This window comes from Rhinoraja longicauda, chromosome 12 (genome assembly GCF_053455715.1).
Source record: "Rhinoraja longicauda isolate Sanriku21f chromosome 12, sRhiLon1.1, whole genome shotgun sequence".
NCBI lineage: Eukaryota > Metazoa > Chordata > Chondrichthyes > Rajiformes > Arhynchobatidae > Rhinoraja > Rhinoraja longicauda.
The window spans coordinates 35,438,151-35,453,015 of NC_135964.1; the positions used below are offsets into that span (position 1 = coordinate 35,438,151).

The window sequence follows — 14,865 nt, forward strand, 5'->3', positions numbered from 1 at the left end:
GCTGCATGACCCACTGAGTTTGTCCAGTAGTTTGTACTTCGCTCAAGTTTCCAGAATTTGCAGTCTCTTGTCTCCATTTAAGTCTGGGATGGTAGATGCTGTTTGAACAGTTTATATTGTTTCATAACATGGAATGAGGGAAGGAGAATTAAAATGAAAGGTTACCTAAAGCTCAAACCACTCTGGAGATGACTGTTTATCTCTGACCTCTTTCTCGCTAGTTGTGATCAAAGTCAATTAGCTTAAACGTTTGCTCTTCTGCCTTTGTCGGTGTTTATTGAGGATTTCTAGTATATTCTATTTCAATTACACATAGCATTGTGATTAACTATCATGATCAAAGGACGCATATGTACCACAAATCATCATATCATATCATATCATATCATATCATATATATACAGCCGGAAACAGGCCTTTTCGGCCCTCCAAGTCCGTGCCGCCCAATGATCCCCGTACATTAACACTATCCTACACCCACTAGGGACAATTTTTTTAAATTTTTTTTTTTTACATTTACCCAGCCAATTAACCTACATACCTGTACGTCTTTGGAGTGTGGGAGGAAACCGAAGATCTCGGAGAAAACCCACGCAGGTCACGGGGAGAACGTACAAACTCCTTACAGTGCAGCACCCGTAGTCAGGATCGAACCTGAGTCTCCGGCGCTGCATTCGCTGTAAAGCAGCAACTCTACGCGACATAACACAATATTTTGGGAACACAGGATGTTCCAGGGAAGATTTATTCACAAAATGCTGGAGTAACTCAGCAGGTCAGGCAGCATCTTGGGAGAGAAGGAATGGGAAGAATTCCAGGGAAGAATCACAAATGATATTAGCAAGTGCAATCAGAATTGTCGTTCAACTATTATTGAGCTAGCTAGCAACGGATCAGAATTACTTCACATATCACCCAATTCCATTCAATTTTAATGTTATGAAACGTGGTATGGATATACTTTGAATTTCTTTGTGGCTTACATTCTCAATTCATTGTTGGCTCGCAGGAAATTTCTTTTGGTTTACACTTCCAAATTTTAGTTCCTAAAATGGATATTTCTGTAATTACATTATACTAAAGTGAAGTGAATTGACTCTTGAAACCACAATTAGCCTTGGGTACCCATAAATCTGTAAAAACAAAAGATGTTATTCATTCTGAACACAACAATAAATGATTTTAGAAGTCGAAAGCCTTTTTGGAGATTTCACAGGAAGGATTACAGAATTATCAACCCTTGAGCTTTATGATGTTTGGCTTATATTTATCTTGCATTTTTTGATGTAGCTGCAAGTTCTACTACTGGACCTGACCTTCATTCGACAGAACGGGACTCTCCAAGAACTAATAGCAAAGATCCTTCGGCTTGGTCTATTGAAGAAGTCATGAAGTTTGTTAAAGATGCAGATCCCCTGGCTTTGGCACCACATGCAGATCTCTTCAGAAAACATGTAAGTGTTTTTCAGAGCTGTCAGAAGTATTTTTCTTCAAGTCTACCTGTTCATCAGCATTTATTTTGTGGCAGGATTTGTCACCTTTATATGTTTTAACATGTGTTTATGGTATTGCAGGAAATTGATGGAAAGGCACTGCTCTTACTGCGAAGTGACATGATAATGAAATACATGGGGCTGAAGTTGGGTCCAGCTTTGAAGCTTTGTTATCATATTGAAAGATTGAAACATGGAAAATACTAACAGAAGATAAAAAATTATCAACATGAGGGAAATTTTGATCCCTAAAGCCGCTGAAATCCTTTGTGTGAAATATTTTTCAGATTTCTCTTGTGAGGAGTGGCTGTTTTGCTGTTTAATGAGACTTTTAAACCAAGAAAAATGTACTTTTATTCTGCAATGTAGCATTGAAGCATTTTGCAATGTAGCATTGTGTAAGTTTTTGTTTTCAAGGGTGCTGAAAATGCTAAATATTGTGCATTTATACTATTTCTGTAAATTCATTCATTCTTTAAACACAATTCAGTCTGCAGTTAGTCATGCAGGCCACATACCTTTCATTGTATGCTCCCGATTTTAAAATGCAAGTGTTACAATATTCCATTTGCAATACCTGATAATCCACAGTTAGTTTCCTGTTTCCAAAATAGCTAAAATCCAAAGGATATCTGCATCAGGATTTTACTGTACTAAAATGTTTATGCAAAACTTCTAGATTACTAGAAGGATTTTTGAATGATCAGGTGTTCTTGTTAGCAACTCCTGGGACTGTTCTTACCTAGCTCTTCCTATGCTCCAGTGGAGCAATCAGTCTTGTACCATATGATTTTTAATCATATGTTCAACCAGGCTAATGCTGTCACACCTTTATGGGTCAGACAGTAGTTTACACTGTTATGCAGTAATTGAAAACTAGACCAGTACAATGTCTTAGAAGGTTACATTGAGACATTTACATTTATATTATGTTCTTACCCTCATTTTTAAAAATAAATTTGTTGACTATATGGATTAGTCAACTAGCCATGTTTTTATACACTGTGAGATCTAACATATTGATAGTAATCTATTTTACTATCTGTGCCTGTGAAGATAAATTAAATCAGGGACAAGAATGTAACATTTCCTAGCCAGTAACAGTTTGAATGTATTTCATAAATAATTTAATTGGAAGAAGTAACTATTTTACACAATTATGTAGTTGCCTTTTTGTACAAGGTAATTTCCTTTTAGTAAAATAAAAGCAAAATATTTTTTGCATAGGTAATGATACACTTATGGGAAAAGATGCTTTATGCTTAACAAATATTTTGTAGTTATATAAACTCGTAACTTGTGTAAGTGTAGTCATGTTATAATTTAAGAATAGTCTTTGTTATTGTTTATAAACAGTCCTGTTTTTGTTTTAACTGAGCATTTCTCTGTTGCAAATCTAATAAGCAATAGTCAAAGCACTGTATATAATAAATAATCTTGGCAAGAAATAAATGATTTTGGTCAGTTTTGTGTTTCACAGTGTCTGTTAATGTCAATGAAAGTTGGCATGAGTGTTATGTTTACTGTGATAGTTAAAGGACCTATCTAGACATCATTAGCGCAGTATGGAATCGGTAGCCGCAGAAGTCTGAAACATCTGATAAAATTAACAATGTCCTTTCTCCACAGATGGGACCTGACCTGACTATTTTCTGTAGACATTTTATTGGTGGATTTTGAGTAAATGAAGAGAAACATCCCATGGCAGGACTGTCAGTAAGCAGAGGACAGATTTATTTCTGAAAACTAACAAACAAAGAAATGCATTTCATACAGTGAGTTGCCTGAAAAGGAAGTGGAACTAAAGTGTTTCAACTCAATAACATTCTTATGAAGTCAGAGCAAATGGCATGTTGGCCTTCATAATGAGGATTTGAGTAGAGGACCAAAGAGGGCCTTCTGCAGTTCTACAGATCCCTGGTGAGACCACACCTGGAGTATTGTGTGCAGTTTTGGTCTCCTAATTTGAGGAAGGACATTCTTGCTATTGAGGGAGTGCAGCTTAGGTTCACGAGATTAATTCCTGGGATGGGGGACTGTCATATGATGAAAGAATGGAATGACTGGGCTTGTATGCACTGGAATTTAGAAGGATGAGTGGGGATCTTATAGAAACATAAAATTGTTAAGGGATTGGACACACTAGATGCAGGAAACATGTTCCCGATGTTGGAGTCCAGAACCAGGGGCCACAGTTTAAGAATAAGAGGTAGGCCATTTAGAACTGAGATGAGGAAAAACCTTTTCACCCAGAGAGTTGTGAATTTGTAGAATTCTCTGCCTCAGAAGGACGTGGAGGCCGACTCACTGGATGCATTCAAAAGAGAGTTAGATAGAGCTCTTTGGGCTAACGGATTCAAGGGGTATGGGGAGAAAGCAGGAACAGGGTACTGATTGTGGATCATCAGCCATGATCACATTGAATGGCAGTGCTGGCACGAAGGGCTGAATGGCTTACTCCTGAACCTATTTTCTATGTGACTTGCAGTAGATCCTTAGGTAGAAAGAGCAGGGGAGTATTTCAATGACCAGGATATCTAATTCTTTATGGAATCCTGTTTTAAGCAAATTGTTGCGCGTCACTATACTGCAGTGCTGATGAGCGTGTTTTGGTTGTGAGATGTTTGAGTCATACTGAGATCACGGAAGATGCTATATGTCCAATTTCTTCTTGTCTTTCAGACTAGGCCAATGTATTCATGTGAACCTGGATGTGTTAAGTTATCAATTCACAAGAGCAAAACAGCAGATGATTTCACCTGCCCACCACACCTTTTTCATCAGATAGAACATAAGAAATAGAAGCAGTAAACCAGTCCTTTGTACTTGCTCATCTATCAATAAGATCATGCGTGTCACTTTTCCTCAGCCACTATTGCATGAACCACGTAATCCCTCAATTCCCCATATATCTTTAAAAAAAAATTAAATCAGATAAACTCTGATTTACTGCCCTCAATCCTTTGGGACAGAATTCCAAAGATTCACAACCGTGTGGATGAAGAAAATCCTTCACATGTGAAACCGAGTCCTTGCTTTGACATCCCAGCTTGGAGAGCTACATCTAGTTGGTAAAATTTGTTTCAATTAGATCATCACTCATTCTTTTAAATTGGGGTAGAATCCTAGACTGCTTAAACGTCCTTTTAGGGCCATCTGGCTATGTTGCCATCCCACCACATGGCTGGATATATCTTTATATCTATCTATATATATATATATATATTATATATTTACTACTAAAACTCATATCTTGTATATATATATATATATATAAAATTATATCCGTATGTATCTATATATGTATTTATGTGGGGGAGGAGAGGGGGGGGTGGGGGAGGAGAGGGGGGTGGGGGGGCGAGGAGAGGGGGGGCGGGCGGGCGAGGAGAGGGGGGCGGGCGGGCGAGGAGAGGGGGGCGGGCGGGCGAGTGGGAGCGGGGAGTAGAGAGTGGGGCTGGGGGGAGGAGGGGTGGGAGAGAGTGGGAGTGGGGCTGGGGGGAGGAGGGGTGAGGGAGAGTGGGGCTGGGGGAGTAGAAATGGGGAGGAGAGAGTGGGGGAACGGGGGGTGGTGGGGGTGGGAGAGAGTGCGACGGGGTGGGGAGGAGGGGTGGTGGGGGGATGAGAGAGTGGGGGTGGGGGGGAAGGGACTGGGGGTTCAGGGAAGATGGGAGAGGGGGATTGAGTAGGGGGTTGAGGGTGCTACACCAATTCAGGAGAGGCTTTGGGTCCAGGGCTCCTCAGTCACACCCTCTCCCCTTCCCTGTACCCCCTCTACGGCCCACTAGAGCTCTTAAAGATATATATATATTTATTATCTATCTATATATATATATTATTATTTATTATTATACTACTAAAACTCAAATCTTGTATATATATATATAAATATATCCGTATCTATCTGTGATTTTGGCAAAACGGTAAACCGACCGTCTTAATCACCATTCTCGCCGCCAGTGCATATAACAATTATATTTAAATTGGTCTTATATTTTTTAAGTTAGAGAGGTTTTAAAGTTAAAACATTTCATTTCTCACCAATTTCTTGAAGGTCTTCAGCGTGTGACGTCACAATGGGACCAGAGATGAGCTCGCTTCCCCCCCCCCGACCTTTAACTAATGCGCCCCCCCGACCTTTAACTAATGCGCTCCCCCCACCCCCCAGACCTTTAACTAATGCGCTCCTCCTCCCCCCCCCCCCCCCCCGACCTATAACTAATGCGCTCCTCCTCCCCCCCCCGACCTTTAACTAATGCGCAATTAACTAATTGCGGAAAATTGTATACCCGCAATAAATTCAACATAAGGTATAAAATGGGCTCATGAAAATTTAGACTATTTAAACTGGTTCAAATGTAAAGATGTTAACTGGCATAATAAATATTGTATTAATTTACAATGTCTTAGATATTAATAAAAATCAAACCACAGATTTTAATACCTGATGAATCATAAAATGGTAACATTTGATGTGATATTGGATGATAAAGGATCCTGATGTAAAAAAAAATATATATATATACTTCATTACAGAATTGTAAATTAATCTGTTCTGTTCTTCACTTTGATTTGAATTCAAATTTGAAGTCACGTTCAACGATAGGATTTGATTATTAAATCAGTTTGTTAACATGCACATGCCTATAGTGAACTGAATGTATGTATTAAATTATTAAAATTAATTCAGATCACACCTAATGGATTTAGATACAAACTATTTTCCTCTTTCAGAAAATATACTGCATGCACATCTTTTATAAAAAATCAGCTCAAATCTTAATCTAAGGTTTTGCAACAATAAAAAAATGGATGTTAAAAAGGGGATAAGTAACAACATGGTTCAGTACAAAGAATCTAGAATTACTTAATTAATAATCTGGCCTTTATTTTAATAATGTATCAGTCGTTCACATTCATGGTCTACATCATCCATGATACATAATGGGCCATACACAAAATTTCCTTTGCATTGATTCAATGCCTACAAGGCTGTATCACATGGATTGAAAATATTGTCATTCTCGTACAGCACAAGGACAATTTTGCACTTGTAAAAGAAAATATTTTTTGGTCCCATTTTCCTATTGATTTTTTTCTTTGTCATACTATATAATTTAAGGTGAAGAAAACAATGCAAAGTATAAAAATTACATCCATCATCAATGGTAGCATTACAGTAAATGTTTCGCAATGTGGTGGGAACAAAGATCTCCAAGTAATTATTAACTTAGAAGCATTGCTTAATACTATTGAATAATGGGTTGAATAACAGGAATGTTAACCCTAGCCACTTGATGGATCAAACGAAGACCAAAAAAATCATGCACAGAATATTTGAACCAATATACAAAATCTATTGCTTGACCAGCAGTTTTACATCACTATAATAGTCATGAAAGGTTTAACTGATATATTGTTTGGAAAAAAAATCAACGGTACCACTTAAACAAGGCCACAAATGGGCCATGCATTTTGGAATATTACCAGGAGAATCAACTTAAAATTTGAAGGTAGACACAAAATGCTGGAATAACTCAGGTCAGGCAGTATCACTGGAGAAAAAGAATAGGCGATGTTTTGGCTTGGAACCCTTTTTCAGCCAGAAAGTAGAGGGTGTGGGGGGGAGATATACAGGAGGCGAGAAAATAATGCAACACAATACAAAGTTTAGATGTAATTTTATTGTCATTTGGCTGATGCCAATCAAATGACATTCCAAGTCTTGAACTGTTTCATTGACACGATCAACATTTGCATAACAAAGCAAAATGACTACACACCATGGCACAAATCATTTAATTTAATCGTTTTCACACTGGGAGACTTCAGTCTCAAATCATCCATGTTACCACCTGGGTATTAATCATAGGCATATAACACCCCTCCCCCCCACACACAAAGAATTTCAATCAGAAATTAGCAAACAATGCTGCAGAATTTTATAGCTCCTCAATTTTTTTACTTTGTGTGAAAATAAATAGTGTTGCCTGTGGAAACCATCATTGCATGATGTACCAATCCCAGTTGTTCTGCATAGACATCTAACAAATCAAACTGGTTTAGAGATTTTACTATTTTATCCATCCATGATGGATAGTAAAAAGTATGTGGTGTGGTGGGAAACATAAACAACATTTATTTCCACACCTACCCATTGTTCCTAGAAAATTCTAGCATATTGTAAGAAATTAATTTCCTGCTTTGGTCAATAACAGGACTGCTATTTGACTACCATATATAATAATTTATTTAAAGTAAAGACCAACCACATTTACAAAGCTGCTGAATAACAATCTGTACGCTACTTCGCTTGGCTTTCTTGTGAAAAAACATCGTTGTCAAGATTAATTTAGAATATATAGATTTCTCTCAGTATTTAACAAAATACAAATTACATTTAAAAATTTGCCATAAATAACATTTTCTAAATAACATTATTCCATTTTGGTAAGCAATTTATCTTACTATCACTCATTCTGTTATTTAAGGCAGATTTAAACAGCTCATTGTGCAGATTTTATACCAATATCACCGGGGAAATAATAAGGCAAAGCCAGAAATGGTAACCAAAATCATTACAACACAGGAGTTAATTGGTCCCTACGTGGACCTTACACACAACACTTGCTTGGCTATATCTTCATATAATCTATCAAAAATCATATTCTTTGAGTGCAACATTTCATAAACTGTAGTAACATACTCCAAAAAGGCTTTCATGAAGCATGGTCCTTGTTAACCACAATAGCCAACACAACAATTCATAATTTCCTTATTACTCTCAAATCAGGCACAGCATGCTTAAATGCAGTTACTTTCAGTTGTAAGACCCTTACATCTGCAGCAATGTGATATTTTAACAATTCTCAAAAGAGCCATTCCTTGAGTAATAGTGACAATTTATTGCAAAATCAGGGGCAGGTTTTGGATTAGTGCCCAGTTTTAACTAAATTAAAGATGCTCAAGCTCTTTTAGAATGGATATTTACAACAAAGATAAATTTGCAAATCAGACTGACCTGGAGTCTCTGAAACAAGGCATGAATGCACTTGAAATTTTCCACTGCAGTGACTAGTCTGACATGTCATGTGTGCAGGGGAGGGTGACCCATTAGTGAAATTTAATAGGAACAGAGGGTGGATGAAGAGCAAAAGGGGGGGGGGGGGGGGGCAGGACCAGGGAATAGTTCCGGGCAGATACACTGAACAGGAGGATAATGAAAAAATGGCGTAGTTAATGTTATTGTCTATGAGGCAGCAGTCTATGTCTCTTGCTCCTTGCTGGGGTCCTTGGAAAATGAAGGGTGGCTGTGGATTCATCCAAAATTGTTTTAAGTTTGAGTTATTAGCAGACAATGGCAGAGTGTTCATTGCAGTGCAAATTCACAAAGGAGGTGGTAGTGGGAAGCAAAGTACACTAGAAAGGAGAAATGAAAAGTTAAATACGAAGAAATAATGAGCAACGGGTCATGAGAAAAAAATAAGATGGAAGCAATCAAGGTATGGAGCAGCAACGAGAGTGTGTATGCAAATGGAAAGGAAGCAAACACAAAACATTTTGGAAGAGCAGAGTCTCAGTTGCTGCTTTTCTTGAGGTTATTTAGAGAAAAACAAACAACTGAAGAATGGGGGCAGTATACAGTGATCCAGGAGAGTATGTTTCAGTGATATAATTGAACAATGTCTTGCAGTCTCTTGTTGGAACCTGTGATCGGGGTAGACAAGGTAGGAACGAAACACCAAGCACTAAGAGCAGTGAAATCCAGAAAAGGGCAAGAGGTAAATTCAGTGTCACTGCTAAAGTGGTATTGGGAACACATGTGATTGAATGCAGAATTATGAATGAGCCATTGAAGAACATGGAGTAAACAATTGTAGGGAGTGAAGGATGGCAACAAGAGAGAGAAATTGTTTAAGCTAAACATACCATTAGCTTAAACAATAGAAAAGCAGAAAATGGAGGACATAGGATAAGACGCAGTTCAATGAAGAATACAGAGTCGACAAGATTGCCCAAAACAGAGCTCATTAAAAGACCCATAACAACGGAGACAGCAGATTTCTTATTAGGATTTAACAAAGCAGTTTAATGGTATTTCCTCGAATATCTGAAGACTCATGTTTGCTGGCAGTGTGATTTAATTTGCAAAACAAGTGACAAATTATAAATGTACAATCATTTATATTTGTTGAATTAAGTGATTGTTCACTGTAGCAAAGTGGACAAAATAAGAAAGCTTGATGGATTGGATGCATCGGTTGGATTTCAATAAGATTGTTCCTGGAATATTTCCTATTGAAGAATTAGTTGGAACTCTGCAATTAATTAGCCTTAAGAGGCGCCTTTATGAAAGAATGATCACATCCCATTTGTACTACTGAACAAATCAAACTGAAATGACACTGCCTAAAGAGCAACAAACGATAAAAAAAAACTTGGGTCCAAGATTAATGCATTTTCTAATTTTAGTTAATAAACAAAATACATATAAATTTGTTAAATATATCTTTGTAATACCATTGTGATGATTTCTTCAAGGTTAATGAAGTGTTTGCATTTTTCAAGCCATAGTTAATTCCTGCCACAAGAGTGTAAAAAGACTTACTTTTGAAGGACTGTGTGTGGTTGTCAGCTGTAAAGTATTTGATATTTTGTTGCAAGTAGATTTTTTTTGTCCAAAACTACATACATTTCAAAAACCACAGCACAATTTGAAATCAAAGAAAATAATAAATTCAATGATCATCATCTCAAACTGTACAAAATTAAAGTACAATTATAAGCTAGGAGTCATTAAATTCTTAATTTGTGAAACAAATTATTTTTTGTTATTATTCTGGCTACATTATAAACAATGGGTTTTAACCTTTAATCTAATAAATGGTATGTTTTATTAAGTTTTCCAATATCATGCTGATCATATAATTTTCAAAGATAAATTACTTAATTATGATGAATACAGTTCAATAAGCTCGTTAGCATAACAAACTAGTCAAGTTCAGGATTCTTCAAAAGTACGCTTAATTTTAAGCTTTGTTATGTTGCCAATTTACAAATCACTATCGTCATAAGGTTTTTAAATATTCTGAACAGCAAACTTAATATACTCATTATTATTTCTATAGTTCCACAAAACAAATTCAAAAATGTAACACTGAACCATCCCAACCAAGAACGAATGAGTTGCATTTTCCATAGCTGTGTTATTATGGCTGATTAGAGAATACGAAATATATTGCAGTAATTTCAAAATTCCAATATTACTCCTGGTTCAGATGGCATTATCAACACAAATGAGAATTTTGACAGGTGGTTTGAGCCCTGTCACATCATGCAGTCTTGAAAATAATTGTACAAAATAAATACATTCTCTCTCCCTCGCTCTCTCACACACACACACACACGTTTCTATGATGAGGATGAATGCCCTGTGTACCCATATTACAATGACGACAACAGAGACACAAATGATCACTTTGTAGTTATGTACAGTATGCTCATTATTTAATAATATTATTGACCAATTAAGTACCCTCATGAGTACTCTGCTTATGGCTAGGTTTGTGTTAATGCGAATGTGACTTTCATCCAACCTTAGTTAATCTAGATATGGTACTCAAAATACATACTTCCACAAGAGATACAGAAAGTTTTACTTCTGTGTATCACATGAAAAATATCATTGGCTTGGATAGAATGTGAGCATACTTTTGGATGACTGGTGGAATCCCCAAGAGTCCTTCATAGAAAGCTAAACCCAGTGATTGATGACTAATATTCAGATAGAAGTTCCCCCATGCATTGTTGGAAGTTGATGGAAATCACTGTAAGTTGGAATAGCAACCAACAGAGAAAGAAAGTCATTACTGAGCAGATATTATTTCATTTAGTGAGGCATACAAAGAGTCATGAAAACAAACACATGTTTACACTGGCAGAGTTCTGTTGCCTTCAGGCTAGTTTTACTTAAGTGGCAGTTTCAGATTTGTCATAAACTTTTTTTCTTCTAGGTTTATTTCAGATTACTGCAGAGTCAGAATTTCAGAACAATATAAAGGATACCAATTTATTGAGTGTTTGGGCTGTTAAAGCACAACGGGAAACTCCTGTGGTTACGCTGTAGCAAACATCAATATGCAAATAACTCTTTACCAATTCCTTTTAACTGTTTCTTTCAATATAACAATAGTCAATGACCAGGCAATAAGCAAAGCAATTATAATTACTGTAAATTATACTACATTAAATTAGATGCATATAACATTATTTAATAAAACTAAGTACAACATTTGCATTAAACTGAATGGATTCAGACAAAGTAGTTGCCTCATGAATATTGTTTTAAGTTCTAGAAATACCAGTCAAACAAAATTAATCATGGAAAACAAAAGGAAACAACTGTTCATTAATTTTTATGTGGGCCAATTGGTGGTTGTTATGAATCACATGGCAATTGGCTCACATATTAAATTAGATTAATGATGAAGTCACCTGACTTTTGTATAAGTACTTAAACTAATGCAAGAGGGAGATTTAACACCTTCAGAGTTAGGGGTTCATCAGGAAATTATTTAAGATATGAAACATTACACCTTGTAATTGTAATTAGATTTGTAACTGCAGTGTTCATTCAAATATAGAGGAAGAGTGGGACCAAAATAATTCCAACTTTGTTCCAATACAAGGTGTTGGCAAGATTCAAGCAAAAACTTATTTAATAAGTACTCTATAAAACTTCATTACCACAAGAATTAATTTCAAAACAGATGCTCTGTCCTAATCCGTATTCCAGTTTGTTCTATGGGTTTCCTTTTACTCTGTTTACTTCCTTAAGTACTCTAAATTAAAATATCGAACATTATTTCCTTGCAAAAAAGGCAGCGAGTCGCTGTTTTTTTATTGGGAGGACTTGGAAATCTTGTGAGCTCATTTTCTTTAATTTTATGCCTCTATTTTTGTTGTTTTTTTTGCTGTCTCTGAGCTCAAGTTGAGATTTGACATCGTAACATTGTAAAACAGACTCTTGCGATAAATCTGTCTTGTAAGAAAAGTTTTTTGTAGATACTCCGACAACAGTTTTTATTTTACCACACAGAATAGCTGGACCAGCATCCTTTACAGACACTATAACTTTCGTAGTGTCCGTGCTGCTCAAGGTGTCGGTATTATTGCCAGCTCGCGAGTCATCCCTAATTCTATTGTAGTTTTGATCCACTACCCACTTATGCTGGCTTGAAAACTCACAACTATTAGATGTGGCATGTAACACTCCTTCCACTTTCTGTGTACCTATCAGTGGCATTGTATTAGACCACGATTCACTAGAGTGAGACAGAGCTTCACTGAACAAATTAGCTGGCAGATTAGATGATGTATTACCTGGTAGGTTCCGACTTTCTTTGAATTTCTTGGGTGTTGCAACTGATAAATCCAGCACACCATCCTGTTCAATCTGTTGATAAAAAAACTCATTTTTCTTTACTACAGATGTTCTTTTTATTGAAAGATCAAGAGCCTCAGCTTCAGTATTGAGCTTACAGCTGGTGTGTTGATAATCTTGTACTCCCCGTTGCTGGATGCACTCTAGGACTTTTGCATCTTTTTCAGCTGTCGTCTGAGTTCCTCTGTTTGTAGTGCTGCTACTGAAGGTAGCTTTTCTCTGCATGTCTGGCAATTTATTGGGATCTGAATCCTTGGGAATGGGAATAGGAATGGAGATGGGGATAGGTATTGGGACTGGAAGAGGAACTATCACTGGATATGGAACAAGAAGGGTAGCCGGAGGAACTAATGGAGCAAGCAGACCGAGGTTCTGGTGAGGAAGCGAGGAAAAACCATTCGACATGGTCTCAGGGCCCAATTGGACATTTGGCACTGATGGCATGCTGTGTGGAGGGAAAAAATCTTGCAGAATGGTAGGAAATCCAGGGATCGGAAGAGGCGGTGGCAGGTCATACTCCTGCGTTTGATTTGAGGATTTCTGGCCCAGTGGTTGAGACTGAATGCAAGAACCAGCAGTGCCTTGCAGAATGTGGTTTTGGACAGAGTTCACAGGACTTGGGGCAGGTGATGCCAGCAGGAGTGGAGAATTTAAATGCTGAATCAAATGCTGCTCCAGTAACACAGAGAGTGGTACTGCACCTTGATTAGTCATCACCCATGGTGCGTTGCTACTAGGTGGTATCTGTGGTGTTGAACTACCAGCTACCTGCAGGTGGATCGGTAGGACCATAGGATTATCTCCTAAACAAATTGGTTGCAGTACAGTGGCAGCCAGTTTAAGTGACATCCCACTTGGTGGGTCTGTTTGCGGTGTCATTAGAGAAGCTGGTACTGCAACTAAAGGGGAAAGTGCCTTCTTCATGATACCAGTAGGATTGATATTCCAAGCTTCTGCTGTGATGAGCTGAGTCACTCCATTCTCCAGTTTATTGTTTGATATTGTAGGGGATGGAGAGTCTGTAACATCCATCGTCAGGTTAGACTGAGCCTCTTTGTAAAATCGATCCATCTTGTACTGGTTTAAGCATTTCATGCTACAGAACTGAATCTTGCTTTCACTGTCACTAGTGTCCACATTGTCTTTAGTGTGGTGAATGTGTTTACACCAATCGCAGGCCTGCAAGTTAAATGGAAACATATTTATTAGTGACCATGACCTTTTAGGTATCTTCATCCATGACAGTGGAATATAGAAGTTTTAAAAATAAAACATTCTGACCAATTGAGTGTAGTGTACACAAGCTATGTTGGAATGCTCTACGTTATTGTAAGTATTTTTAAAATTCTCGTGTACCTTGGTTCAATGATTCAGTGAACTAACTGCCCAAAAGATAGGACAGATCAACCACTCAGTTCTCCACCAAAATCTCTAAGTCTCTCAGCTGAGCACTTACCACATTTCCTCAAGATATCTTCCCTCTATAATCTACAGCTTTATAGCCCTCTACCCCCACACAGCCCATGCTTGCTTCCTTCCCAAGATTTGCAAGGATTGTCCAAGAGGTCCCATTGTTTCAGTCCACTCTCACCAAACTGCTTTCATCACCTATGCCATTTTGATAGTTTCCTGGTTCTAATTGGTTCATGTTCTCCACAGACAAACAATCCCTCTCCCCACCCCATTGGAGAATGGTTCAGTGGCCTTTGCTTCCTCCATGAAAAGGCCCTACTAGTTCACCTTAACGAACCCAATCATTCACAAAGCATAACTCAATTAAATTGAAAAACTACTTTATTTTCACTCGTATTCTTTTGATCAAAAGGTATAGTGATGGGAACTCACATGACCCCAAGCTATGTCACTCTTTGTAGGATAGGTGGAAAAATCCTTGCTTCAGTTCTACTCAAATGCAGACTGGGTGATCACTAT

At 37.5% G+C, this 14,865-nt stretch overlaps 2 protein-coding genes across 3 annotated transcripts in view; one reads left to right on the forward strand and one right to left on the reverse strand.

The window, feature by feature from the left end:
• The window catches only part of LOC144598899 (sex comb on midleg-like protein 2), a 99,106-nt gene extending 96,157 nt beyond the window's left edge, over positions 1–2,949 (forward strand). The window contains 2 exon segments of the mRNA XM_078409471.1: positions 1,291–1,454; positions 1,575–2,949. Coding sequence (XP_078265597.1) covers positions 1,291–1,454; positions 1,575–1,700 — 290 coding nt within the window. The 3' untranslated portion in view covers positions 1,701–2,949.
• A 3,431-nt stretch (positions 2,950–6,380) lies between these two features.
• rai2 (retinoic acid induced 2) overlaps positions 6,381–14,865 on the reverse strand; it is a 52,708-nt gene continuing 44,223 nt past the window's right edge. For both annotated transcript variants that reach the window (XM_078409473.1, XM_078409474.1), the window contains exon 2: positions 6,381–14,112. In XM_078409473.1, the coding sequence (XP_078265599.1) occupies positions 12,352–14,112 (1,761 nt within the window). In that variant the 3' untranslated portion in view covers positions 6,381–12,351. The remainder of the gene's footprint in view (positions 14,113–14,865) is intronic.